The 27,799-nt window shown below is 54.1% G+C and overlaps 1 protein-coding gene, 1 long non-coding RNA gene and 1 other non-coding gene across 5 annotated transcripts; 2 read left to right on the top strand and 1 right to left on the bottom strand.

Moving 5' to 3' along the window:
- The first annotated feature begins 51 nt into the window (after nucleotides 1-51).
- Nucleotides 52-21,540, top strand: SLC6A7 (solute carrier family 6 member 7). Its single transcript, XM_006040928.4, has 14 exons — nucleotides 52-1,416; nucleotides 6,342-6,525; nucleotides 8,155-8,286; nucleotides 8,432-8,666; nucleotides 10,321-10,459; nucleotides 11,764-11,898; nucleotides 12,792-12,895; nucleotides 13,018-13,142; nucleotides 13,855-13,967; nucleotides 14,283-14,414; nucleotides 14,908-15,007; nucleotides 15,199-15,299; nucleotides 15,874-16,041; nucleotides 19,724-21,540. Exons 1-14 carry the CDS (start codon nucleotides 1,384-1,386, stop codon nucleotides 19,931-19,933), a joined length of 1,911 nt encoding a protein of 636 aa, XP_006040990.1. The 5' UTR covers nucleotides 52-1,383; the 3' UTR covers nucleotides 19,934-21,540.
- On the bottom strand, nucleotides 10,426-27,786 carry LOC123335039. 3 transcript variants are annotated; one of them, XR_006641391.1, is made up of 4 exons: nucleotides 27,674-27,786; nucleotides 27,126-27,593; nucleotides 17,580-17,730; nucleotides 10,426-10,561 (listed from the first exon to the last, which is right to left on the bottom strand). It is a non-coding gene; the product is annotated as an uncharacterized LOC123335039 (long non-coding RNA). The 3 variants fall into 3 exon arrangements; XR_006553297.2 differs by lacking the exon at nucleotides 27,674-27,786 and having other exon boundaries at nucleotides 27,126-27,378; nucleotides 27,426-27,641; XR_006553298.2 differs by lacking the exons at nucleotides 27,126-27,593; nucleotides 27,674-27,786 and adding exons at nucleotides 18,899-19,050; nucleotides 21,551-21,999.
- On the top strand, nucleotides 17,572-17,734 carry LOC112587188. The gene has a single exon (XR_003111713.2). It is a non-coding gene; the product is annotated as a U1 spliceosomal RNA (small nuclear RNA).
- Nucleotides 27,787-27,799: the final 13 nt, after the last annotated feature.

Genomic DNA, 27,799 nt, shown 5'->3' with positions numbered 1-27,799 from the left:
CTGCCATTTCCTACTCCAGGGGATCTTCCCAACCCATGGATAGAACCTGAGTCTCTTACATCTCCTGCATTAGCAGGCAGATTCTTTATCGCTGCACCACCTGGGAAGCCCTAGCTAATAATTTCCCATCCTACCTGTGGGCTCACTGGACCCTCACAACACTCTAAGAAGTCAGCCAAGCCCAAATTGGCTGATGGCCCACCTTACAGATAGGAAACTAGAACATTTTCAAGGTCATACTTCTGGGGAACAGGAACCCATGTGTTCATGATCTAAGTCGCCATACAGTGGCACTTGCCCTATTCTTTCCCCTCACCCCAAAGTTCTTATTTCACTTTCATCCCAAGGAAAGAGGCATGTTCAGGACCACTACTAGTCTAGAAGGTCCATGAGGCCTGACTCTGTCACCAAGGTCCCTCACTAGCTCTGTGAACTTGAGTAACTTAACCTCTCTGTGCTTTAGTTTCCCTTTCTGTTAAATAAGGATAATAACCTCTTCTCCAGGTCACTGTGTTGAGAAAATATTAGCACCTAACCCAGGATCTGGCACACTTCAGGTGCTCAATAAATATTGGTTGGTTAGGTGATTGAATAAATACCCGACTATTGGCTGTTCATTTGTTGGCAAGAGTGGACAACCCATATGGACAAGTCCATAAATGTTTACTGAGCCCCTACAATGTGCCAGGCCCTATGCTGAATGTTTTCTATGCACAGACTGCTTGGATTCCTCACATTCTTGTCAGGAAGGTAAGTTTGTTGTTACCACTTTCCAGGTAAAGAAGCGACAGCACAGAGAGTTTAAGTAACGTGGACAGGGTCACACAGAAAAGAGGAGGCACAGGGATGCTGGAACCTAAGACCGGGCTGTTAGCGTTCATGTGCGTGGCCGGTCTCCCTCATTGCCCAGCTAGGGAGAGGGAGGCCCAGAGAGGGCAGAGTACTTGCCCAAGGTCACGCAGGGGGCGACAGCTGAGGCCCCAACACCGAGGGCTTCCTTCCTAGACTCCCCTCCTCACGCGCTCGGGCCCCTCCAATCCGCAGCTCTGCTTGCGGGGGTGCGCATCCCTTCCCCCCGCCTCCCTCCTCCTCCTCGGTCCATCAGTCAGCCCATCAGTCTGGGAGTCTACACCGGCTCAGCGGTGCACCCCTCCCCAGCCTCGGGCGCTGCTCAGGGAGAGGCAGGGCGTTTGCAGCGCCCAGCCCGCGCCCCACGCCGGCAGCAGACGGCAGCGCCTGCGCCCGCGGCCCCCCAGCCGGTGTGCGGGAGTCGCGGAGGCCAAGGCGCGGCAGCCGGCCAGCGGCACGATCTCTTGCTCCCTCGCCCGCTCTCTGCGCTCAGGAAAAGCCAAGTCGGGAAGCCCTAGCGACCTGCCTTCCAAGATGAAGAAGCTCCAGGGACCTCACCTTCGCAAGGTAGGGCACGAGGTCAGGGGCGCACCTGAGGGAGGGGTGCAGAAGCCCGCCCCCTCTCGAGCCCCCTGGGAGGGTTGGCGAGGACACCTACACACGGCTCAGGGCTCTGGGGGAGGCCGGCTGAGCTGGATTGCAGGGAGGGGCGGGGTCACGGTCTGCGCGGGGTGGGGAGGGTGGCCTTCCCCATCTGGGGGTCCGGATGCAGTGTGACGGCGGAAGAGGGGGAGGGGAGGCGGGGAGAGGCTAGGGTTCATTGGGCTAAGTTCTGCGAACAGGTGTCTGCAGCCACAGGAGGCGGGAGGTAGGGGTGCTGGGGCTAGGCACTCGCCCCTCCCCAGTTACCTGCACCCCTTTCCCCCAGGAGCTAATTAGGGGAGTGGGGGATGCCGGAATAGCTGAGACAGCCTTGAGCTGGGTTAATGGCGGTGGGGGCTTGGACCAGGTCCTCATCTGTGCACTCGACACCGAAGCAGCCTCAGGGAGCCAGCAGTGGCAGTCTGGTTTCCTGCAGGTGCTCCTGCCCTGCAGTACCCACCACCTCCTCCTCCCCATCGGCTTCCTTCTCCTGGCAGCTCTAGCTTCCCTGCTAAGACCCCAGGCTGCCCCTCAGCAGGACACAAGGGAGGCAAAGGCAAGGAGGGAAGAAATGCAAGACCCCACAGCTCAGGAGGTGGGGTGGAAGCTGGCATGAGAGAGGAGGCCAAGTCTCTGTATTCCTGGGCCCAGACCTTAGCCCCTCCCTACCTTGTCCTTGGGGTTGGACCTCCCAGCCAAGTTGCAAGTGCACGTGAAGGGAGAGTCTTGGGGGAAGTTTCTGGCTTTGGGCTTAAATGTACCAGTATTAACCAAGGAGTCCAAACTCCTGGGTAGTGTTTCTGCAAATGCCACTTACCCGGTGACTTTGGGCAAGTATGTTCTCTAACCTGGACCATCGCTGCTCTGTCCCAAGTGAGGGGCACCAAAGCAGCCCCCTCCCCCAGTCCTGGGGTGGGGGGATACCATGAACTCACAGCAGCTGGTGTTGTTGACTGTCCCCTCTCCCACAAGCCACACCCTCACCCCCAACATGCACTCATTCAAGCTCTCTGCCCTTGGACAGCTGAGTGTGGAACTACTGTGATAAATGGGTTCTTTTTATTTACTGACATGAGTGACTTGTTAGGGTCATTTGTGGGTCTTTTGGGTCTTAAGTCCAGCCGCTGTTCTTTTCCATCTTACTCTCTCCTCCTTCCTCTCCCTCCTCACAAGAGCCCCTGCCCCTCACTGGCACAAGGCCACTCATTATGTAAATACCCATGTTGTGTGAAACCTTATCTCAAGTAATTCTCCAACAATTCTGGGAGCTGGGTCTTATTAACCCCCATTTATAGACAAGGAAACTGAGGCACAGAGGGGTGCAACTTATTGCTTTCCTGAAGGTTAAACTGAACAACTTAAAACCAACAGGGCAGGGGTGGGGCCCTTGGCCTCAGGGTCCCTTCTCTTGGTCTTTAAGAGAAGGGGGCAGGGAGTGAGGAAGTACCAAGTGTGGCAAAGGAATGGTGTTATTCAGAGAGGAGCATACCACTGAGAGTCGGGGATCTGGGTCCTGGCTTTCCTCTGCTCTTAACTTACCATTTGACCTTGAGCTCACGCCTTCTCCTCTGAAATTTATTTCCTCATCTGCACAATGATGAAGTCAGACTCCAGATTCCTATTGTCTCTCTCATCCTGAAGAAGGTATGAGAGCCTTGGCTTGGGAAATCCTACCTCTCCCAGACCTGCTGCTGCTGGTGACTACATTTGCTGGTCCCTAAAAGAGGGGTGCGGATCTGGCAAGCTCAGATTTGTGTTCCTCCGTGACTCTGGGTGGGGAGCGGGGGGATCAGGGGTGGAAGCCTCACATTCAGGCAGAAGTGTGAAGCTACTCATTAAGCTTCCAGCCTGCCCCATTGATTTGGTTGCTTTCCTGTCTCTCAATTAGTTCCATCCTTGCTGTGCCAGCCCCCTGGGATCTACCCCAAGGTTGAGATGGAGGTACCACATGGGTTTTGGATTGGCTCAGCTTTGGAGGACCCCATCCTCTGTCCCTGGAGCAGAAGCAGGTTTCCCTCTGATTGGGGGAGGAGCTGACAGCATCCTGCTCTTGAAACTCTTGTCACCATGGAAACAGAGAGCCAGGACCGCTCTGTGAACACAGAAAGGGCAGCAGCTTCTCAGGAGGGATCAGAGGAACCTCATTATCGGGCCCTCCTGCCAGCTGGCCTGAATGGGACTGGGGATTCACAGGGTGTCAGGCCTTCCTCCCCATCCAATACCAGGGGCCAGTGTCAATGGCTGCTACCCTATCCCTCTTAGAGTTCACTTGGGAGGGAGTGGCTCCAGAGGGCTGAAACCCATTCAGCTGGAGAAAGAATGGGGAATCAGAGGGAAAAGGTGGGTTTCATATAGGTCTGGGAGCTGCTGCTACCCTCACCCCAGCGTGTTTGAGATCACAGCTAAGAAATTACCAGCAACATACTGGTTTCAACCCTTTGAGCCGCGTTACTTGAAAAGCAGCTTTTTCATGCTCTTCCTCATTATCACCATCACCCATAATCATGCTAGGCTGCCCGCATCACCACTGCCCCTCTGGCCGATAGCCAGCCTCAGGCAGGATCACCACACGGCTGTCATTATCACCGAGGGCCCAATGCTGTTACCACGTTTCTGCCACGGCAGCCAGAAACCTCCAGTCCTGTGACACCTGGACCCTCCTTTCACCATCTTCATCCTAGCACTGCTCAGATGACAAGTCACCAGCAAAGCTTCCTCTGTCACCTGATGTGTATGTAGACACCTCCTTGGGCTGGTGCCAGGAAGGGCAATTTTAGGAGACAAAACAAATCGGGTAGTAGCTGTTTGCTGAATCCCTGTGCTTGGACCTGATCTGATTCGTGACCACTGCAGTGAAGTCTCCTTGCTGAATCTTGCCTCACAGATCATCAGAGCCAGAAGACTACTAACTAAAGATTATCTAAACCTGCATTTCTGCCAAGTATATCCCGGCATGCTAGCTCCTTGAAACCCTTTTCTTAAGTAGAATTGGAGGATACTTGTCTGTTCTAGTCCCTACTTGGAGAGTCACAGTGCATGGTGGCCCATTAAAGGATATGACAAGTCCTGCAACAAAGAAACCTGTTTTACCTAGTGATAACCCAGCTTTCCCCAAACTTTTTTGATTAAAAAATCCCTTGTTCCCTCAAACATCTACAAACATTTCAAGTGATTTGTTTTTGGAAATATCCTCAGTGTCCATATGGGGAAATTAAGGCTCAGAAGAGTCCTTCCTAAGGCTGCATAGTGAATTGGCACAGACCTGGGGTGAGAATCATCATCTCCTGATGTCCAGTCTAGTGAAATCACTGTTTCCCATGGTTGTTCCTCGGCAGGAAGCAGAAGGTCCTTTTTCCTCTCTGAAAACCATGACGCTATTTGATAACCTGCCTTCTTTGCAGCTCTGTTCTCTTCTACATGGGACATGGCTTTTCGAGTCAAGCAGAAAAGATCTAACTGCCCCTTTTCTCCTGCCCCGTTCCCAGACACACTTCTGGGAGCTGCTGTGTGAATTTTAGATAGTCATCCTGGGGACTTTGGGCTTCCTTCCGGGTCCAAAGCCCAGACAACTCACGGACACGCTACCTCACATCCCTTGGGCCAGGATTCCAAGCACCCTGAGGAAGGCCCCCATCTCCCAGCCCCAGCCTAAAGGGAGGATGCCCAGTGAACTTCTCCACCCTCCTCAAATTATGGGAGGGGATCTTAGAGACAGCTGGTTCCCATTCCCCTCTGTGCAAGCCTCTCTCCTCCAGAGACAGGAAGGTCACAACTTCCTTAGACAGACTGGGGCTTCAGTAGCTTCTTCCTGCTTTGGAACTAAAATTCACAGTCCTCAGCAGGCCTCTTTGAGCCACACAGCATACATCTAAACCCAAGGGAGCCCACATTCCCTCCATGACCCATCCTTTCTATGCTAAGGGCCCACTTCTTCCTCTTGTCCTCCTGTAACTGCTTTTCCTGAACATGCTCCAGTCCAGCCACCTGCTTTGTGCACATGCTCCAAACTGCTGGTATTGTTCTTAAAATACGGCGCTCAGAATGGAGTAGCGGAACTCCAGCACTGGGTGATTAAAGATCTGGGCTTCAGCATTAGGAAGTCTGGACTGGAGACCTAGTTCTCCCACTAGTCAGCCTTGTAAAAACTCTGGATGTGTCATTGATACCTCTTTGAGCCTCAGTTTCCCTTTGATGAATACTTAGCTCTCAGAGATTCCCAGGTGGCTCAGTGGTAAAGAATCAGCCCGCCAATGCAGGAGACACAGGTTCAATCCCTGTGTGGGGAAGATCCCCTGGAGGAAGAAATGGCAACCCACTCCAGTATTGTTGCCTGGAGAATCTCCATGGACAGAGGAGCCTGGCAGGCTACAGTCCATGGTGTCGCAAAGAGTTGGACACAATTGAGTATGCATGTACCTCTGTTTGTACCTAGCTCTCAGAATTGTTTTGGGAATGAAACCAGGTAATGTGAGTAAAATGTTTCGCACAGTGAGTGCATGATAAGTGCTCACGCATGGTAACTGTTATTAAGATCATCATCAAAATAGGACCATCACTGGATATGACCTCTATGTTAGCCAAACTAAGATTAAGGTAGCTTTCTTAGTGCCAGAGCCACCCTGCTACTCTCAAAACTTTGTAGTCACCTGAAATCTTGAGGAGCTCCTGCCTGCTAGCGTGTCAGCCCAGGTTAACAGTGAGAGCAGTTGATTATCTGAACCAATAGAGTTCTTTGCAATTAGCCCTGTTTGAGTTCATATTCTTATTCAAGATGGGGGTGGGGGGTGGGGGTCCCAGTTCAACCTGGCCTCAACTTTCTGTCTCACCTCTCTGGTGTCTCTTACTGGCAGCCTGTCACCCCGGACCTGCTAATGACCCCAAGCGACCAGGGCGATGTAGACCTGGACGTGGACTTTGCTGCAGACCGGGGGAACTGGACAGGCAAGCTGGACTTCCTGCTGTCCTGCATCGGCTACTGTGTCGGCCTGGGGAACGTCTGGCGTTTTCCCTATCGAGCCTATACCAATGGAGGAGGTATGAGCCTGATGCCTGCATGAGGGGTGTCGAGGCCAGTGGACCAAGGCTCAGTGTGTTTTAAGTGACCTTGGCCACGGTCCCCTTTGTGACCCTGAGCTGAATTAGTTGAAAGCGGTGACCTGGGCTGGAAGTAGGAGCTTACCCTGCCTCATCGCTTTTCCTCTCCCAGTCCCTTCCTTCCTCTCTCATCCCCAGGGTGGATACTCACTCATTTCTCTCCCTAAGCCTTGTCACTTCCTGGGCCCTGAGTGATGGGCAGAGGGGGCTGCCTCCACTTTGTGATAAAGGGTTGTATCTGCCTGTCCGTGGTTACTGTGCTCTCAGTATTCTCCGCATCCCTTCCTCTCCCACCTCACCTCCCTTGGAACCTCACTCCATCAATCAGTTACTCCTGGGTTCTTAAATCTTCAATCTAGCTTTGCCTCTTGGTTCCTTCCTTTCAAGCTGCAAACACAACATCTTTTCCATCTTAAATTCTCTGTCCCTGCTTCTTCATCAAGTGGCTATTCTAAGTCTCACCACCAATAGCTGGGGTTGAGCACTCACCATCTGCCAGGCCCCAGGCCTGCCTCACTTAACCCTGATGACAACGACCTGGGTGGGCACTGTTGTCTTGATGAGGCCACTGTGCTTGGAGGGGCCAGGTTCCTTGCCCAAGGTCACACGCTGGCGACCCAACGTTCCACCCCAGGGTTATCATCTCCGGAGCAATCTGTCCCTGCCAGCACTGCGTGTCTCCTCCCATCTCTACCAAACTCCTTAAAGAAGCACATATTGGCAGAGCAACAGAAATGCAAGGAAAACTAGATGAAGTGAGGACAAGATGAACTGGGACGACGGGGAAGTATGGGATGAGTGCTAGCCTCTGAAGCTCCGGGAACTCAGGGATGGCCACAGTGGTCTGCCCTCCCTCTCCCTGGTTCCTGAGGCTTTTTCTCTCTGTGGGCTGACCTCATTTTTCCCTGGATCAGACTTCCTCCCTACAGGTGTGTCGGGGGTGGCCAAAGACAACTATGGAATGACTTCCTCCTCAGAACTGTTCCCTCTGAATGAATCTATGTTGAATTGCAGGGAAGGTCTCTAATTGGCCTGCCTTGGGATATGTGCCCAGGAAGGGTGGGCAGGGGTTGGCTGGTGTTACTGGCAGCCCTTCCAGAGCCATATGGTGGTGGGCAGTCCTGTAAAGGAGCTAGCTGCCAGTATGAGAAGAAAAGGAAGAGGGATGCTGGGCACAGGCGACCACAGGTGGCAGCCACAAGCATCTGAGGTGGCATTGGGAGGAGGGGAGGAGCAGGTAGACAGGAGCCAGATTCTAAAGGTCATCCATTTCTGTACTGAGGAGTTTGTACTTTATCTGGCAGGCAATGCACTCATTCATTCACTCAGTGTCTGATCTGAGCCTAGCCCTGGCCTGGGCACTAGGGCTACAGAAGTAAGTAAATCCCCATATGTCCACTTGGCCCTCAGTGATCTCCTGGCAGAAAAGAAGACAGTCCCGCAGTGCCCAGCCCCACATGAGAAGTGAAGGTGCCTGCCAGTCATGGGAGGGGGTGGGGCTAGAGCTAGGCTTTCAGGGGAGCTGACCGCCCATCCCTAGACCTTCCCTACCCTTCCTCCTCCTTGCAGGCGCCTTCCTCGTGCCCTACTTCCTCATGCTGGCCATCTGCGGCATCCCCCTCTTCTTCCTCGAGCTCTCTCTGGGCCAGTTCTCCAGTCTGGGACCCCTGGCCGTCTGGAAAATCAGCCCGCTCTTCAAAGGTGAGGCCTTGGGGGGGGGTGGTGTTGAAAGCCTGAGGGAGGCAGGGAGGTTGCCCCCTACTCTCTGCCCTCTAGGCAGAGAGGGAGGTGAAATCTAGAAAGGGGACGGCTTCCTTGGCCTGAAGGCCGCCCCTCCCGCACCCAGGTGCCGGCGCGGCCATGCTGCTCATCGTGGGCCTAGTGGCCATCTACTACAACATGATTATCGCCTACGTCCTCTTCTACCTCTTCGCCTCCCTCACCAGCAACCTGCCCTGGGAACACTGTGGCAACTGGTGGAACACGGACCTCTGCCTCGAGCACAGAGGCTCCAAGGATGGCAACGGGGCCCTGCCCCTCAACCTCACCAGCACCGTCAGCCCCAGCGAGGAGTACTGGAGGTCAGGCCCCTGCTGGCCCAGCAGCAGTCGGGGAGGGGCAGGGGGCAGGATTGTGCCCGTGCTCCTCTGGGGCTCTATATGCACCTCAAAGGTTGAGTTCAGGTGCTGTGTTGGATGGACTCTGAGTTCTATCCCCAGTTCTTCACCTGACCAGCTGTGTGGCCTTGAACAATTTATTTGGTTTGTGATGCTTTATCTTTGAATCAGGTGTGATAGTATCTGAAGGCTACTGTGAGGGTTAAAGGAAAGAAGGCATATAAATTGTGCCGCTCAGCCTGGTGGATAGTGAGTACTCAATAAATGCTAGCTGATAGTAATGATGCTGATGATAACAGTCATTGTCAACATCTGGAGCCTCAGTTTCCTCCTCTGTACAAGGGGTAGTAAGAGTCCCTGCTTCATAGGATGGAATCAGTCAGTCACTCGTTTATTTATTCAATCTGTGATTATTGAGCGCCGGATATATTAGTAGGCAAAACACTTAGCAGAGACCATGGTCAACAGGACCAGCTCGGGTTAGTCTAAAAGGAGAGAGGAAACTCTAGGAGAGTAAAGGGTTGCTTGAGAAGGACACAGTTAACTCAGAACCAGCCACATCACGAGCCCCTGTGAGTGGTGGGGGTCAGAAGGGCATCACTGCCCATTGGCCTGTCCCTAAGTCCCACTTTATAGCTGAGAAAACAAGGCCCGGATGCTTGCTCAGTACTCACTGGCAGAGGCAGTGCTAGAATCAAGGCCTCCTGATGCTTGATCCTGCTCTGGAACATTCCAGAGTTGCCTTGTTCCTAGGTAGGGACCATTGGCTGACCAGAGGACACAGACCAGATAACCATAACCCTTTGCCTGCAAAAGGCTACTCTTAGGAGTTTTCTCCCAAATGAGGCCATGTTTTAAAATGTTTTAGCCTCCAACCTGAATTTATTACATAGTTCATTCATTTGTCCATTTGAAATGAATCTAAAGTGTCTGCACGGGCTGAGGAATATGTCTGACCAGTGGGGAAGGACAGGCTTGGGTCTGCAACTAAAAGCCAAAGAACATGACATGGTCACTGGCAGCAGCCTAGGGTCTCCATGGCAACGCCGTGGCCTGCTGCATCACTTGGGGAGGCAGGAAGCAGATGGCACTGTCACAGGGCTTCACTGAAGGGAGTTGAGTGAGTGGAGGGACTTCACAGGGGTGAGGGGATCCACATGGAAATGTGAGGCACCAGGGACTAGCAAGAGGGACAGTCATAGCACCCCGAGGCAAGGAGGCAGTGTTATCAGAATCAGGGGAGACCGAAAGCCTCAGAGGAAGGGCCCCCTAGCCAGAGCTGTGCTGTAGAAAAGGGAGTCACAGCCACACCCTCTGATGGTGTGCGGTGTGCATGCTTACACATGTATACACACATGTGCGCAAATACCCCAACCCATCATCCAGTCTCCTGCTGTTGCCTCCCATTAGCCAGACCCCTGTCGAAACTGAAGAGGAAGGAGCCTGGGTGATAGTGTCTCTAGAGGCCCAGCTCCTGGGTGCAGAGCTGATCAGAGAAGGACGGAGAGGAATCAAACAGAGAATAGTCAGATAGGCTTGTGGACTGGTCACAGCTTCACTCCATGTCTGTGGAGCATGGCAAGGTGATCAGAGAACATTCAGGCCTTGTCTCCCACAGCCGCTACGTCCTCCACATCCAAGGAAGCCAGGGCATCGGAAGTCCCGGGCACATCCGCTGGAACCTCTGCCTTTGCCTGCTGCTCGCCTGGGTCATCGTGTTCCTCTGTATCCTCAAGGGTGTGAAGTCTTCGGGCAAGGTGAAGCTGGGAGGCCCTGGAGGCCTGAGAGGCTGGGAACGGCGAGGGCTTCCTGGAGGAGGCAGGGTGTAGGCTGAGCCTGAGAGGATGAATGGACTTCAACTGGGAAGAGGAGAAGGGAGAGGACATTGAGACTGGGGAAGGGGGAGGCGCTGCCTGAAGAAAGATGTGGAGATGGGGCCGGATGGCGGCCAAGCTGGTTCACTAGACTAGAAACATGCCAAGGGCAGGACCTCTGTTATTCAAGCTTGTATCTTAATCTAGTCCTTGGCATTTTGGAGAAGCTCAGCAAGTGTTTGTTGAATGCCTGGAGGGTGCGCAAGAGTCACAGCTCTTTGAAATGCAAGGACTAGAACCCAGTTATCACACTCAGCTGAAAAGTCCAGAGGGCCTGCTTCAGGCACAGCTGGATCTAGTGGTTCAGATGAGGAATGTTGTTCTCTTGGTCTCTCAGCAATGCTTTCCTCCAGGTTGACTTCTCAGGCTTCATTCTTCATGAGCTTGCCCCTAGCAACTCTAGGCATACATCTTTCCTACTTAGTGTTCTCCCTTGCCCTAGGTTTCAAAAATCCTAGAATTGAGTCCCACTGGACAGATGGGTCTTAGACTCATCTCTGGACCAGTCACCCTGGGCAGAAGGGTGGAGTGCTCTACTTGGCTGGGCCTGGAGCTGGAAGTTGAAACAGCCCCAGGTGGAAAAGTCAGGCAACTGTTATGCGAAAAAGACCAGCTAGAAGCTGGGAAGACAAAGCCCACTGTAGCTTATGGAGGGTAGCAAGGGCCATAGAGCTGTTTCAGGAGTTGGAAACCTTCTGAGTGGTTTACTCAATCATGTATAAATTAGAACTTATCTCTCTGCAAAGTGCTGAGATGTTGTCCATGAGGAAAGGAACCATTAGAAGAAAGGTTAGAAAGCATGGAGACCATTAGAAAGCCAGGAGAGGTCATCGTGGTGCAAGCCAAGGCAGTGAGGGGCTTGGGACTTGATGGTGTTTGCTGAGGGTGAAGCTGGAGGTTTGGGAACAGGTGGAGACAGGACAGAGTTTGGGCATGTCCAATATCTGATGACCATGCAGGCTGGGTTTGTGTGGGGAGAGGGAGAGAGAGTGGATGGGTGGAAACAGCCCTGGGAAGCAGCGATGTGTGGTGGGAGTGAGGGAAGGAAAGAGAGCATCACAGATGGTGGCTGCTTCTAACTTGGGCTACCTGAAGGTTGGGGAGGTGAGTCAGTAAGATGGGGGTTTCTGAGAGGAGGAGAGAAGAGACAAGGTCACCCCCTTCTGTCCCCATTTACTGTCTCTCAGGTGGTGTATTTCACAGCCACGTTCCCCTACCTCATCCTGCTCATGCTGCTGGTCCGTGGAGTCACCCTCCCTGGGGCCTGGAAGGGCATCCAGTTCTATCTCACCCCTCAGTTCCACCACCTGTTGTCTTCCAAGGTGAGACCCTCAAGGCCAGCATGTAAAGGGAGAGGTCAGGCTAGGGAGTGGAAAGAAGACTCCCTAGGGAAAAGGAGTGGGGGGAGGATCTTCCACATGGTGAATCCCCTGTACCGGACACTGTGCTTGGCACTGTGTATCTTTTTCCTTTATTACTATATATGATCCTATGCAGTAGACGTTATTCTCCCATTTTACAGATGAAGAAACTGAGGCCCAAAAGACTTAGCAGATCACACAGCTAGGGAGCAGCAGAGTTGGGATTTCCTCCCAGACCTGACTGTAAAATCCAAGGACGGTATTAGTAATAGTAATAGAAAAATGGTCCTGACAGGTAGCATTCTTATTTGTTGGTGGGTGACTACGCCTGCCCCTGCTCTAGCATTGTGTATAATGTAGTCATGTGATCCTTACCACCAGCCTATGAGGCAGGTACCATTCCTATCCCCTCAGTACAGACGGGGGACATGAGGGCCGGAGAGGTAACTGGCCTGAAGAGTCTACACAGCTCCAAAGTGGGGGAACTGGGATTCAAATCCAGGTTCCTCCAACTCTAGAGAGGCAATAAAAGGGTTACAGGGGCTGATTGTCAGTACACATCTACTGAAAATTTATACAAGGCACTACTTTCTTCAGAACTGGACCAAGCTTAGAGAGTATCTTCTAGATCCTAAATGGGGAAACTGAGGCCCAGAGAGAGGAAGGAACTTGACCAAGTCCTGCAGTGTTAGAGCAGGCCTTGCTCCCAGGTGCTGTCACTCACTAGCCAGGTCCTTCATCACAGCATGCCTGGGCCTGTCAACTGGCTCTCGCCCTACCTCCTTCCCTCTCTGGGCACCACGGTGTGCCAGCCTCTCCTCTCTGCCCTCCCTCTGCATCCTTCCCTGCCACAGGTGTGGATTGAAGCTGCTCTTCAGATCTTCTACTCCTTGGGTGTGGGCTTCGGGGGGCTCCTCACCTTTGCCTCCTACAACACATTTCACCAGAACATCTATAGGTCAGTGCTGCCTCCCGGACCCCAGCGGCTGGAGTGGGTAGGAGAGTGGCTCGCCGGGGAGGGCCTCGTGGGTGACGACGGGGGCCACTCACCCCGGCCTGTGCCTGGACTTCTCTTGGCAGAGACACCTTCATTGTCACCCTGGGCAACGCCATCACCAGCATCTTGGCTGGCTTTGCCATCTTCTCCGTGCTGGGCTACATGTCTCAGGAGCTGGGTGTGCCTGTGGACCAAGTAGCCAAAGCAGGTGAGCAGGCTGCCTGGCCCTGGTGGGTGGAGGGTGCATCGGGCACAGCTGGGCTGGGCAAGTGAGCATATATGCGGACCAGCAAGGTTGTGGATGGGTATGGTGTGTGTGTGTGTGTGTGTGTGTGTGTGTATGTGCATGCATAGCATGCATGCAAATGAATGTGTCTGAGCTGTTTTCTGAGTGTTCAAGTGCAAAAGGATGGGTGTGCAAAAGAGTATGTATCAACCTGTGTCTGGAGAGAAGTGACTTTCTGGAGGAGATGGTGGTGTTTTGTCACATCTCAGGAACTTGCCTTGCTTGTCCAGATGAGTCACATCCTGTATGGAGATGCCTGTGTGAGTGAATTGAGGGTTTGGATGATGTTGTGAATCAGTATCTTGCACCAATGGGAGTATCTGAGTGTGTGTGTACGTGGAACTGTTCAGGCAAATGATTGTGCACTTAAGCATATTCAAATGAGGGTTTATATTTGGTCTTGTGTTTACTCATGTACTCATTATTAATTCATTTTTTTATCCACCTGTGTTTATGGAGCACGGACAGTGTGCTGGCCTGTGTCTTAGGAGTTAAGAAAGTGTTGGAAGTGTGCAGTGAGTGTACATCTCTGGGTTTGGCCCAAGTGGGTGTAAGTAGTAATCATGTGTGTTTAAGTACATATGTGGGGTCCCCACGTTCCCCAGGCTGCTGACCCCGTGTGCCCTTGGCCCAGGCCCTGGCCTGGCCTTTGTCGTCTACCCACAGGCCATGACCATGCTGCCTCTGTCACCCTTCTGGTCCTTCCTGTTCTTCTTCATGCTGCTGACTCTCGGCTTGGACAGCCAGGTGAGCTGCCCACGCCAGTGGGTGTGCCTTGTGGTACATGTCTGCGTTGTGTGTGCATCTCGCTGCATGAGTTATCCATGTGTGATGTGGGTGTCTCTGTCTGTATGTGTATCTATGTTTGTATCTGTCCAGTGTGAAATGTATGCCTGTGTATCTGTGTATGTCTTCACATGATGTTTCTGTATGTATGATATGTGTGATGTGTGTATGATATGTGTGTGTTGTGTGTGTATCTGCATCTGTGGGATGTACATCTCTGTGTGTGTGTGTTTGTGTGTTGTGGGGGCAGAACTCTGAGCCCCCTTCTCCCCCCAGTTTGCCTTCTTGGAGACCATCGTGACAGCTGTTACGGACGAGTTCCCATACTACCTTCGGCCCAAGAAGGCTGTGTTCTCGGGGCTCATCTGCGTGGCCATGTACTTGATGGGGCTAGTCCTCACCACGGATGTGAGTGGTGCTGTGGGGTGGGCGGACAGCTGGTGGGCAAGGCTGGGGCAGACACCTGCAGTGCTGTCTATGGCCAGGCCAACATGCCCCAAGCTACCTGCTTCTTCCTCTGTGGGAGGAAGCTAGTCCACCCCAGACCCTCTTTCTCAAGAGGCAGCTTGGCCTATGACCCAGAGTTCTGATTTTGGAGTCTGAAAAGTCTTCCAGGCTTATTCTTGCACTTGATGAATGACCTCAGGACAAGTGGCTTCACCTCCCTGAGCCTGTTTTCCCACTGATAAAGTGGGGTCTACATATAGGCTATAGGCTTGTGAGACTCAAATCGGATGGTGTGTATAGAGGGTTTGGCAGGCAGACAGCACTCACACTCTATCATCTTGCTCTCCCTACTGGCCTGCCTGCTCCTAGCTCCCTTCTTCCTGCCTGGAGCAGGGGCAGCATTGGGGATCGGGGCTGGGATGAGGGTAGTCCAGAGCTGTGACTTGTGTTCCAGGGGGGCATGTACTGGCTGGTCCTTCTGGACGACTACAGCGCCAGCTTCGGGCTGATGGTGGTGGTGATCACCACGTGCCTCGCCGTCACCCGGGTGTATGGTGAGAGGGGCTGTGGGAGGTGGAGTCAGGCTCCCCGCTGTGGGAGAATGGGAGTCTACCCTGGAGCCCCCCTGCACTGGGTCCCTGGTCCCAAGGGCCAGGGTTTCCAGTGGGGGCAACTGGGGTGGAGGAGGGGCTGACAGTGCTTGTGGGGCTATGGGTGGGGCCATTCCCCTCCTTTCCCCGTGCAGGCATCCAGAGGTTCTGCCGGGACATCCACATGATGCTGGGCTTCAAGCCGGGCTTCTACTTCAGGGCCTGCTGGCTGTTCCTGTCCCCAGCCACGCTCCTGGTAACCAGGGTGGAAGGGAGGGCTGCTGGCTGAGGGCTCGGGGTGAGAGCAGGGCCCTTCTGGGCATTCAGTCTGGGAGGACTGCCCTGGCCCTCAGTGGACCTCTGTTAGGGCTGGGGGATAGAATGAGTACCAGGATCCCGGTCTACTCCCCTCTCCTGTGGTGTCCCCAGCTTTTGTAGCTGTGCTGGGCCTGGCCCTGCATTTGATTGGCAGAATGAGTGGGGCTTTCTTAGGCTTCAGAGCTTTAGGGCTGGGGTGGTGAGGCTGTGCTTCTTAGCCTTGGATTTGGAGCAGCTCAGGGATAGGCCATCTCTGGCTTTGGCATTGGGTCAGCTTTGGACAGGGCTGTCTCAGGACTTGCAAAGGCTCCAAAGATGGGCCAGCTCAGGTTCTGGTATAGCTTCGGACTGGGCTTTCTCAGAGACTGGGTGGCTCTGGGCTGGGCTCTCTCAGGCCTTGGGATGGCCCTGGGCTGAGCTATCTCAGGCTTTCCAGTAGCTCAGACCTGGGCTATCCCAAGCCCTGGGGCCTGCCTGAGGCCCTCTGTGATGCTGGGAGCCCCCACCTGCAGGCCCTGCTGGTGTATAGCATCGTCAAGTACCAGCCCTCAGAGTATGGCAGCTACCGCTTCCCAGCCTGGGCAGAGCTGCTGGGCATCCTGATGGGCCTGCTGTCCTGCCTCATGATCCCAGCCGGCATGCTGGTAGCCGTGCTTCGAGAGGAGGGCTCGCTCTGGGAGGTGAGTCTGCCCCACCCCTGCTTGCCCCCAGCCCCCAACCCCATGGCCCTGCTCTGCGCCCAACCTCTAGAGCAGACAATCTGCTCCAACACCTTTTTCAGGGCCTGTAGGGTGCTTTTAACTGGGAAGAGCATTTTTTTCCTAACCAGTAGCCTGAGTTGTGAATCAGCTCAGATCGGCTTGGGCTGTGGCAGGCTCTGAGGGCCAGAGTCCTGTTCTGTGGCCCCTCATACCATGCGGGGCCTCTGGCAGGGGAGGGGTGCAATCCAGAGACCACTAATGTTGGCCAATGCCCCCCTGTCCTGAGGAAACCTGAAAGGACAAGGGGTTTACCCACCATCCCATGGTGAGCTGTGCACGGGTCAGAACTTGAACTTGGGTTGCTAGCTTTCCTATGGAACTCTGGGTCTGAAGCAACATGGAGGGACCCCAGGGATGAGCCGTCACCCTCCTCCTGTGACCAGGAGCCCTGCCCATGGCCAGGGCTTGGTGGGGAGACCCAGGAAGCATACAGAATGCAGGCCGTTTGGCATGGGACTCTGCAGGCTCGGAAGATGGGAGGAGGGGCCCTCTGTGGGTCAGTGGACATGCCGGGATGCTGTATGGCTGCTGGAGACCCACCCCCTCTGAACCTCAAGTGCCCTTGGCACGCTGAGTCCTCCGCTTCTGAGGCAGTGGGCGGGGGGTCCTCTGGTGGCCAGAGGGTGTTAGAGTGAGCAGGGCTGCGTGAGCGTGCTAGGGCCCAGAGACTGCCCTGGGACACACACACACGCCCACCCTCAGAAGTGTGCTGGAGTCACCAGCGCTGCTTCATGAGAGCTAACTGGTGAATATTCAGGAGAACTGTGAGCCAGTTGTTAAATCATTGATAACTTGAAATTGACAAGGGTGGGAATAATTATAACAGTGAAATTGGCTAGGAATCAGGACTCCTATGCTCCTCCACTCCTCCCCAGCCTGCTAACCAGCACGCTGCTGCCCCCCTGCTCATTCACCTTCACTGTTCCTTGGCTGTCCCTCATCCCACCTTCCAGTTTCTGAAGAGAAGCTCAGAGCCCCTCTCTGGCAGAAGTGGACTGTGGTCATACAGCACAGACCACAGGGGAGTCCTGGAGTCCAGCCACTGCTCTGTCTCCAACTGCTGTGTGACTTGAGGCAAACCCCTTCCCTCTCTGAACCGCAGGAGACCCACCCGCGCTACTAAAGGAAACTTGTCTCCATGTTGAGAGCCAGGGTGTCTGCAAAGGGAAGGAGGACGTTTACAGTACCCAAGCCTGGCTTTGTCTCCTTCCTGTCCCGCTGCCACTGCCACCCACAGTCAGGCAGAGGGGCCAGGGCACTGGGGGCTCTGTGAGTCCCACAGAGGAGTCACTGTCCAGCTCAGGAGTGCCACCTTCAGAGACCAGGGCTCCCAGCACTGACACACTAGGATAGGAGTCCTGGGGCTGCCACTTGCCAGCTTTGGGATCCTAAGCAAGTGAGTGCACCTCTCTGAACCTTGCTTTCTCTGTCTTTAAAATGAGGGCAGGTGTCCTTACCTGTCAGGGGACGTGCCATGATCATGAAGCTGGTTTTCCAGGGTTTGGTTCATCCATTGCACTCCAGATGTGCTAACCCCTGTGATTTCCCCAAATGTAGAAAACTCAACTGCATGATTTGTGGTAGTGGGGGACTGAGTTCATGCTCTCCCTAGGAAAAAAAAAAAGGGAAAAAATAAGTATAGTGATACCTGCCCATAGGGTTGCTGTGAGAAGAAAAAAAGGTCATCAACATAGTCAGTACTGTGAGACACAGAAAAGCAGGGTGTTTTTCAAGTTCAGGATGCCGTCAAGACTGCCTGGGTTCGAACACTAGCACCACCACTTCCCCTCTGTGCGACCTTGACCAATTTAACTAATGTCTCAGAACCATTCTTTCAGATAGTATCTGTAGGGCTGGAGGTAATAATACTACCCTCTCACAGGAATACTCTAAGGATTACATAAGCCCATCCTCAGCACAGAGCTGCGACGCACAAGGCTCAGTTCTAAGCCAGTTCAAAATCGCCTCAAAATCAGGGGTGATTTTGCCCTTAGGGGACACTGGGTAATGTCTAGAGACTTTTTGATTGTTCTGAGAGGGTAAGGTTAGAGGAAGAATGCTACTGGCATCTAGAAGTCAGGGATCCTGCTACACACTGTTCAGTGTGCAGAACTCCTCTCTAACCACAGCATCAGCAGGGCTCTCGGGTTGAGAAACCTGGTCTAGACACTAGAGTGCGGTTGGAAACAGATTTCAGTCCTTAAACTCAGGGAGCTTGTATTTTAATGCAGGAGACAGACAATAAACAAACATATGAAGGCAGTGGTAAGTGTAATACTTAAAAACAAAACCAAGCCAGAATACAGGAATAGAGAGTGAAGGAAGTTCAGGCCAGGGTGACCACGGGAGACCTCTTTGAGGAGGTGATAGAGACCTGACTAAATCGCCAAGGTGATTGGTTTAGATGTCTAAGGGGAGAGCATCCTAGGCAGAAGGACAGTCAGTGCAAAGGCCCTGAGGCAGGAGGAGCTAGCATGTTTGAGGCCTGCAAGGAGGTCGTGAGACTGGATCAGAGCTGGTAGAGAGAGTGTGGCAGGAGCCAACGTCACAAAGATAGACAGGGGCCAAGACACGGAGGCCAGGGGAGCACTTTGGATTTCATTCCAAGTGAGATGACAAGTTTTGGGCAGGTTTCTGATCAGTGGGGTAACATGCTTCCAATAAACACATTTTAATGGACATCACTATGCTTTGGGTATGGGGCTGTGCGAGGCCCTTAGCCCAGGGCTCACATACATTATCTCCCTTGGAACCTACACCCTGTGGCTCCACTTACTGTTGGTGTCTTTCTTCACTGAAGAGTCTGGGGCTCTTCTCCCTGGCAGGGCAGGCAGAGAGCTTGGGAATGTGGTTTGAGGAAGATGGAACCCTAGAATGTCCAGGCTTAGTCATCATCTTAGTCAACTCCCTCCTTCCATGGAAACCGGGCTGGGAGAGGGAAAGGTCAGATATCAGAGTGAAACAGAGGCAGAATGTCAGAGATGGCCACTCTGGGATTTCCCTGGTGGTTCAGTAGTTAAGACTCCACGCTTCCAATGCAGGGGATGTGGGTTCAATCCCTGATCAAGGAACTAAGATCCCACATGCCATCCACTGTGACTGAAAAATTAAAAAGAGAGAGAGAGACATGGTCATTCGGTCTCCATCCTCCTAGGGCATGGGTGTCCCACCAAAGCTCCCAGCTCTTCAAGACTCAGCATTTAGGGAAAGGGACCCAGAGTGGACTCCCAGACTGCCTACCACGTAACCACAACAACAGCCACCATTTATTGGGCCTTACTCTTGTTGCCAGCACCCTGCTGAGAGCTTTATCTCAGTGCCTTGCTAACCATCCTTTGAAGACATCCTGTTCCCAAGGTACAGATGCTGGAAGCAGAGCTTAAATTTCATGCCCAAAGACCACCCACCCAACTTGAGAGCTGCAGGGCAGGATTCTCTCCACTCATGTGACACTCCTCTGGGGAAGTGACAGCACCCCCTCCCTTTCCCCAGGTTTTTGTAAAGACTAATCCAGGTGACTCAGTGAGGGTTTTGCCAGTGCTCAGCCACAAGAAGCACTCCACCAGCCCTGGTTCTCACCCCTGTGGTTGCTTTGCTGCAGCGGCTTCAGCAGGCGAGCCGGCCAGCCATGGATTGGGGCCCATCACTGGAGGAGAACCGGACAGGCATGTACGTGGCTACGCTGGCTGGGAGCCAGTCACCCAAGCCATTGATGGTGCACATGCGCAAGTACGGGGGCATCACCAGCTTCGAGAACACGGCTATCGAAGTAGACCGTGAGATTGCAGAGGAGGAGGAATCCATGATGTGAGACGGAAAGAAGGCAGACATCAGGCCCTGCCGACCCCCAAGGGAAGCTGCACACCCTCTGGGGTTCTGAGAGGCCTGAGGCTGTTGGAGGCTGCCATGGTGATGCTGGTCCCCAGAGCAAGCCCTTCTTTGTGACCTCTGCCTCTCCCAAAACCTCTGTCTGCTCCCTAAACACACACAGACATTCAAAGCTGAGATGAGCCAGCTCAGCCCTTCCTTCACAGACAGACAGACTGAGGCCAAGGAGGAGGGACTTACCCAAGGTCACATGGCAGAGGGGACCGGACCCCAGGCCTCCTAACCAGCGAGCTCCCTTTCTCACGTGGCAGCTGGCACCACCCTCTCATCTCTGTTCAGGACTCAGTCCCCTCTCTTTCCCTAAGGGAGCCTGCCCCATACACTTCAATGCAGCTGGAATCTTCAGCTGGCAGGGACACTCGGGTGTCCCAAGGTTCATGAGGCCCCATCAAGGGTTAACAAGTCAAGTGGGAGAAAGATCCCCCTGGGGTCATGGGTGCAGGCCAAGTTTCCTAAAGGAGGTAGGGCCTGAGGCCCTGGAGGATGGGCAGATTTGGAGAGAGAGAGAAAAAGAGGAGGGCAGGGTGGGGAGGGCCTCTGGCCAAGGTGCTCACCCAGCCAAGGTGTGGAGGTTAGATTATGGCCCCCTTTTCCTCCCCTGGGGCCAGGAGGCAGTCCAGGAAGTGACCAAGGGCACGTGAGCAGGGAGAATGGTGGGAAAAGCAAGTATTTTCAGGTTACAACTGGATTCAGGTGCGAATGAAGACTGAGGGAGTGGGGGAGTCAGAGACATGGGCAGGCAGGGCGTTTGCATGATCCTGTGCTTTAGATAGAATATACTTCTGGCTCAGTGCACAGGGTGGAGGTGGGAAGCCTGCTGAGGACAGAGCATAGGGGCCAATGCCTAAGCTAGGGTGTTAAGCAGGTGGACGGAAGGGGAAGGAGGAGGACCCCACAACTTCCCTCACTGGACCCCATTTCCTCCTGTGCAGGGAGCCATGGACACGCATAGGACTGGGGGAGGGGGCACCTGACCTGCCCTGTAGAGGTGGAGACAAGGGGTCACAGTCAGGACCTAGGGCCCCTCTCCTCCCCTCTTCCTTGTCCTGGCAGCCCTCACTGTCTCCACCAGCTCCAGGCATTGCTGGGGAATTGACCTTGGCTATGGACCACCAGGCAACTAAGAGACTTAGAGATGGTTCACAGGCATGACTGTCTGGTCCCAATGCTGCCCACTCTGCTTCAGCACGCGGGTCCCTGGGCATGGACACGAGGGTAGAGGCAGAGAGCAACTAACACCCCAGGCCTGTGACCTGTGACACCCCAGGCCTGTGACCTGTGACAGGTTACCCAGAGACTCTGGTGTCTTCAATCCCCAGGCATGGGAGGGGCTGCCCTAGGGTCCCTCCTTCCCTGAAGGATGAGGGTGGGGTGGGAAAATGCCTGAGCAGCTTCCCTACTCAGGGCATCCTCTGTGGGGCAGTGCGGCCTGGAGCAGCTGTCCAGCCTCTGTGCTCTCTCTCTCTCCCAGTGTCTCCCCAACTCATCTGTGTTCTGTTGGCTTATTGTTAATAAACACCAATGAAGTCATCTTCCTTACCTTGTCTCCTTGCCAGTGAGAGCCCCAAGGTGGGCAGCACAGAACTTTCTGGTTCTCAGTGAGCAGATAAGGAAACTGAAGCTCAGCTGCCTCCTTTCCTGGCCCTCCTGGCCTGACACTAGCTTTGCGATTTGTTCAAGGCAGTGGTGGGTGGGTAGGTCTTAGGAAGGTTGATAAGGAAGGTCCTTAATGACCACTTAGTCTCCCATTATACATATGGACAAACCAAGGCCCACCAAGGGGTAGAGACTTGCTCAAGGCTACACAGTGGAGACAGGCAGAGCCGGGGACAAACCAGGGCCCACCAGTCCTCTTCTTTTCCCTGGCTGGCTGTCCTCCTTTCCTCTCCAGGTCTTCCTCAGCCTTATCTGCAGTAGCAGCTAGAGCTCCAAGAGAGGGACTGGGAAGAGCCAAGAGTTTCCCAGGCTGGAAGAATTTCCTGGTTCTACCCACCCCCATCTGTCAGGACCTTGCCAATATAAAAGGGCCCAGGGCCTTTCAAATGCGAGGCCCAGGTGTCTGCAAAGGCTTTGATTGGGGTGGAGAGGAGGGGCTGCTGCATATTTCGGATATTAATAAATTTCCCCTAACAAAGGGTCAGAGCCCCCTCCACCCCACCCCTCTTTGGGGCTCTAGGTGGGGGATGAGATGGGTTTGCTAATTTGCAAAGGATGCAGGAATGGCCATCACAATTGAAGGCTTCTTCCCACACCTTGGGGGTGGGGGTGGGCTCAAGCCTTGCTCACAGAGCCTCTGGTGCCCAGCCTGCTCAGAGCTGCCCTGGCCCTGGAGGAAGCACGCTCTGGACTTGATCTCGGGCTGAGCCTGGGCTGTAGGACTGAGCTGTAGGCCTGGGTCCTGGGAGTCAGGAATGGAGGATCCTAAGAGTTTAGGCTTTTCTTTTCCTAGATTCCAAGTCTGCATTTGGAGGATTCTAGGTTTCTACAGACCCCACCAGCTTCAGCCTCTCCAGCCTCACTCACCTGCCCTGCTTCCCCTGCTCACTGCCTTGCCTCTGCAGTTCCTGGACTTTCCTCCCTGGCCCAGTCTTCCAATCTTTCCTGCTTTTCCCATTTCCGCTGCTCCCACAGCCTTCCCTGCCGTGCCACACTTCTGCTCCCTCTGCTGCCCACACCATGTCCCCACTACTCCCATCCTGGTCCCCATATTGACTTCATATCTCCCTGCCTTATACCAGATGCCAGTTAGGCCCCGATTGCAGTGGGAGCTGACTGGGGGTCAGGGACCCACAGCTGGAGGAAACCCTGACAGCACAGTGCTCACTTGAGAGGAGACATCGGCCCTGTCTGGAGTAGAACCCTAGCCTGGAATTCTAGAGTGTCCCAGCAGGTGCCAAACCCAAGTACCTACAGGGACTTGGGCAGGGAACCTGGCCAAGCAAAGCTGTAGGTGTGAGTGGGAGAGTAAGGGGCAGCTGACCCCTAGTGAGTGTTAGAGAGACAAGAGGGACTGGTGCAGGTTGTGGTGAGCTGGGAAAGAAGGTCTGTCTGTCTAAAGGAGCAGGTACCCCTCAGAAGTGTGGGCCTGGGTTGCCAGATATTCTGGATTTTTAAGAGAAGAGGGAAATCTAGAGTTTTACAAAGTATGTCCCATTTCTAAAAATGATTCAGAAGGTATAAAGCAGCAAGGCTCAATTAAGGCCTTCTGTTGGGCCCTCAATGCAGGCCAACAGCTTGGCAGACTTAGGGGCTGAGCAGTCAGAGAGGCAGGGCTTGCCTGAGAATCCCCAGTGAGAATGACCTAGAGTGCAGCCCCACCCAGGGTGCCCCACACCTACTCAGCACTCTGCTTCCTGTCTCAGTTGATCTTTGTGTCTATATGGACCCCTGACCTTGGGAGGCTGGTGGAGGGTTCTGGGAGGCAATGAATGTGCCCGGCTGGGATGTGGTGGAAGGTGGCCTGGGGCCCTCCATTCCTATTCTGGGACTCCTCAGAAAAGGTGTTTCCTTGGGCAATGCCAGGAGGCACTGAGATGGGGCCCTGGACCAAATGCAGTGACTTCCAGCCTATGATCTGTGAGAGCAAATGGGGGTGGGGGTGGGGCAGAGTAGAGAGAGGCTTCTGGCCACACATTAGAGCAGCCATATTCCCAAGGTCAAGTGAGGGTCAACAGGTAACACTGGGGCTCACACTGGTTATCTTGGTGCTTGATCCTCAGTAGGCCCTCCCTGTGCGTTCCCCTTCACCACCCCAGCCAAGTTCATCTCTGCATGGCTCCCTCTGTAGGTCCAGGCTCCCTGACCTAGTGCCTCCTCCATCTACCCATTGGAATCCTGCCCATCCTTTTAGGACCCACCTCTATACACTTTTCAGCACCCGGGTATGGACTCCTGGAGTCTTCATGGGGGCTGACTCAGCCCTATATCCAACGAGCTCTGACAGCCCAGGCCAGCCTGCACAGGGCAACTCATGGTCTTTTGAGACAAACCATTTCATGGAATTATGAAGACTCTTTTTTTGTTTTTCACATTCCTTGGAGCCGAGTGCTTGGGGCAGCAGCAGGGCAGGAATGGGATGGGTGCACTGCTCAGCCATGTAGGCGTGGGGTCATTTCCAGCTCTGCCTGTCTTGGCTGTGTGGCCTGGGGGACCCACACTGCCACTTCACAGCTTTCCACGATGAGTGTAGCATCAATCTGAAAGCAGTTTCTTGGTGGCTCTGGGGACAGCCAGGGAAGAGTTAAGACAGTCCCAGCCCCTCTGAATTCCACGTGACCCAGGGTTGCTGAGTCTCTGGGTCTGCGGTGGACACTGTTCTCCAGGCTCATTTTTTGCTAATGGCTCATGGAAAGTTTGGCTCCTTGAGCTCCAGACCGCTCCCTCTGAGGCCTGAGGCCTCGCTGACGCTGGTCTTGCCCTGGAAGGGCGTCCAGAGCAGCCTCCCGCCTGCAGAGCTACGGTCAGCACCCTGCTCCATGTCCGCCTGACTTCCTGCTGCCTGACCTTCTCCCCCAGGACACAGCAGCCGCCCGCCCCTTCTGGCCACATGGAGGCCTCCTCCCAGCAGCCCCATCCAGGATTACTTTTCATTTGTGAGGTGTGGGCAGGGGGCGAGGGAAGCCTTTTCCCACTAAAGTTCACCACATCTGTGAGTTGTATCCCTTTGAGAATTGAAGTGGGTAGCAGCCCAGGAGGACCCAACATCTGCTGGCCAGAGTCCAATCTCGACTCCATTGCTCACTGACTGTGTGACCAGCTGAATCGACTTTCCCTCTCTGAACCCAGATGTCCTCAGACTCAGATGGGGAGAATAACAGGAAATTAAATGAGATAATATAGCTGCTTGATGCAGAGCTTAAAAAAATGATTAGAGTGCTTCACATAAAACATGGCATGTAGAAATTCTCCAGGTGGGATGGTTCTCAGGAGCTTGCTGTCCAGATAAAGAAAGAGAGTTGGGGTGTTGTGCTTGGAGCCAGAGAAGGGCCAAGATGCAGGCGCAGGGCTTGTGCCTTCCAGCTCCATGGCAAGTTCCTTGGAGGGTAGGCCAGTGACCCCATCAGTAAGATGAATGGGTTGGACAAAAAGCTCATTGTGCCCCACAAAGGTGACTGGAGGGAGAGCCGTGGGCAGAAGGGAGTTCTGTGCCCTTGCCTGCTCAATTCAGCCTTTTGTCAGTGACCATGCCAGGGAGAGCTATGTGGGGAGCACCACCTCTTTGGAGCCAGATTCAGGGGTTGTCCTCGCCTGCAGGATGGACTTCATGAGTGGGAGCCCTGATGATTGCCTGCTCAATTCAGCCTTTTGTCAGTGGCCATGCCAGGGAGAGCTATGTGGGGAGCACCACCTCTTTGGAGCCAGATCTGCAGGATGGACTTCATGAGTGGGAGCCCTGATGGTTTCTTCAGTGAGCTGGTATGTCCTGCGAAGCCAGGTGGAGGTGGGGGATGTTGGATTGGGATCAGGGAGTGGGACAGGTCCTCTGGGCCAAAAGCCTTGCTTTGACCTTGACTCTGCTGCCCCAGGGTCAGGGTCTCAGAGAGTTTCAGGGGTTGGGGTGACAGAAGTCAGAGGCAGGGGAGGGGCCGATGGTCAATATTGATCTAGCTGAGTCAGGGGAGCAGGATGGGGAAGCAGGAAGGCTGGGTGGGGCCTGCCGATAACTGAATCCCAGTATGACTGTGGGAACCAAGGAAGGGGGGTGCTCGATACAGAATTCCCAAACTAGATCCTTACGAAAACAACAGTGGTCTGGAGCCCTGCCCAGTCCTAATGTGTCCTAATCCCTGAGGGTGGAGCCTAGAATATCTGTATTTTTAGCAAACTTCCTGGGTGACTCTGAGCAGCCAGCCCAGTTTCCATATTTGGGGGCCACAGGTTTACCCCCATAGTTGCAATAATGAGGAAACTGAGGTCCAGAGAGGGAAAGTAACTCACCCAAGGCCATACAGTGATGATAATCCATCCCTTTTTCCTGAGGGAAGCTATAGTCCACTCCTAGATAACTCCATTCCCTGCCTGCTGTGGCCCAGGGCCCTGGAAGGGACGGCTGCCCAGAGGGAAGTGGCCATGGAGACCTTGGCAGGCCCAGGTGGAGAAGGTAGGGTGGGGCTCATCCCAGGAGGAAGGACGTAGTGGGGGGACATTCCCACAGGACTGGACCTGCCCCGCCTTGCCCTCTGCAAACACTCCCAGCACTGGCTGGGGGATATTCCCTAAAAGATTTACTATGGACCTGGTTTGGGGAAGGCCTTTTCCATTGCTGGAGACCCACCCATGCCCTGGAAAGGCATGCCCCCAGCACAATAGGGGGCTTCCCAGGTGGCGCTAGTAGTAAAGAACTCATTTGCCAATGCAGGAGATATAAGAGATGCAAGTTCGATCCCTGGGTGGGGAAGATACCCTGGAGGAGGGCATGGCAACCCACTCCAGTATTCTTGCCTGGAGAATCCCATAGACAGAGGAGCCTGGCAGACTATAGTGAATAGGGTCGAAAAGAGTCGGACACGACTGAAGCAACTTAGCACGCAAGCAGCACGGTAGATTCAGGGGCACTCTCAGCCTTCTTACACTTCTGGCCCCCTTCTCCCCTAACCCCTAAATGACCCACCGGTCAGAGCTCTCAGCCCAGCTCTTGCCTGCACGCTTCCCCCACATCTCAACTTGCTGAGCATCCATACAAATCCTCCCAGAACTCCCAGGTGCTACCACCCTCTCTTGCCTCTTATCCTGGCTCCTGAAACCTTGCTACCAGGTCCAGCTGTCACCCTAGTCTGCCCTGAGTGCTGGTTCTCACTCTCTGGGATGGAGACAGGAGACAAGCTAGCTCATCTCTGCGTCCTTCCTGGAGCCCAGTCTGGCTGCTGCATGCCCTAGCAGGTGTTCAGAGTGGTTCCGATTCTGAATCTCACCTCCTTCTCTCCCCAGGCCATTTTGGGCCAGTGTCTTCACTTTCGGCACCACAGTTTCCTTATTTGTGGAATGCAGAGAATCGTAGTGCCCCACAGAGAGGTGAACCGAGGCTCGTGAGAGAGCACGTATAAAGGAGGTCAGGTGTGAACAATTTTAGCAGCACACGTTTGTCAGGGGTCTACCCTTGGCAAGGATGACGATACCTGTTGCGTGCAGCCGGAACATGGACAAGGTGTTGACTGCCTTCAAGGAGCTCATGGTTTTGTGGACACTTGCTCAGGTGACTTCAAATCATTGAGCTCTGGTGAGGTAGGTAGAGGAGGCTGTGGAGCCTGTGGAGGGACCTAATGCAGTGCATGCTGGGAGTGAGTAGAGGAGCCTGTGGAGCCTACATGTGGACCTAATGCAGTGCATGCTGGGAGTGAGTAGAGGAGCCTGTGGAGCCTGTGGAGGGACCTAATGCAGTGCACGCTGCGAGTGGGTAGAGGAGCCTGTGGAGGGACCTATTGCAGTGCACGCTGGGAGTGGGTAGAGGAGACTGTGGAGCCTGTGGAGGGACCTATTGCAGTGCACGCTGGGAGTGGGTAGAGGAGCCTGTGGAGCCTGTGGAGGGACCTATTGCAGTGCATGCTGGGAGTGGGTAGAGGAGCCTGTGGAGCCTGTGGAGGGACCTATTGCAGTGCATGCTGGGAGTGGGTAGAGGAGACTGTGGAGCCTGTGGTAGAGGAGACTGTGGAGCCTGTGGAGGGACCCAATGCAGTGCATGCTGGGAGTGGGTAGAGGAGACTGTGGAGCCTGTGGAGGGACCTATTGCAGTGCATGCTGGGAGTGGGTAGAGGAGACTGTGGAGCCTGTGGAGGGACCCAATGCAGTGCAC

Source organism: Bubalus bubalis, chromosome 9, assembly GCF_019923935.1.
Source record: "Bubalus bubalis isolate 160015118507 breed Murrah chromosome 9, NDDB_SH_1, whole genome shotgun sequence".
Taxonomy (NCBI): Eukaryota; Metazoa; Chordata; class Mammalia; order Artiodactyla; family Bovidae; genus Bubalus; species Bubalus bubalis.
Note: the sequence above shows the minus strand (reverse complement) of the source record. Positions and strands in the feature narration are given on the sequence as shown.

Excerpts from the sequence above, each read along its gene's own strand:
- SLC6A7 (XM_006040928.4), top strand. The coding sequence starts at position 1,384 with ATGAAGAAGCTCCAGGGACCTCACCTTCGCAAG. Across the intron at positions 1,417-6,341 it reads AGGGACCTCACCTTCGCAAG|CCTGTCACCCCGGACCTGCT; the intron begins GTAGGGCACGAG and ends TCTTACTGGCAG. Across the intron at positions 13,968-14,282 it reads CTCTCGGCTTGGACAGCCAG|TTTGCCTTCTTGGAGACCAT; the intron begins GTGAGCTGCCCA and ends TTCTCCCCCCAG.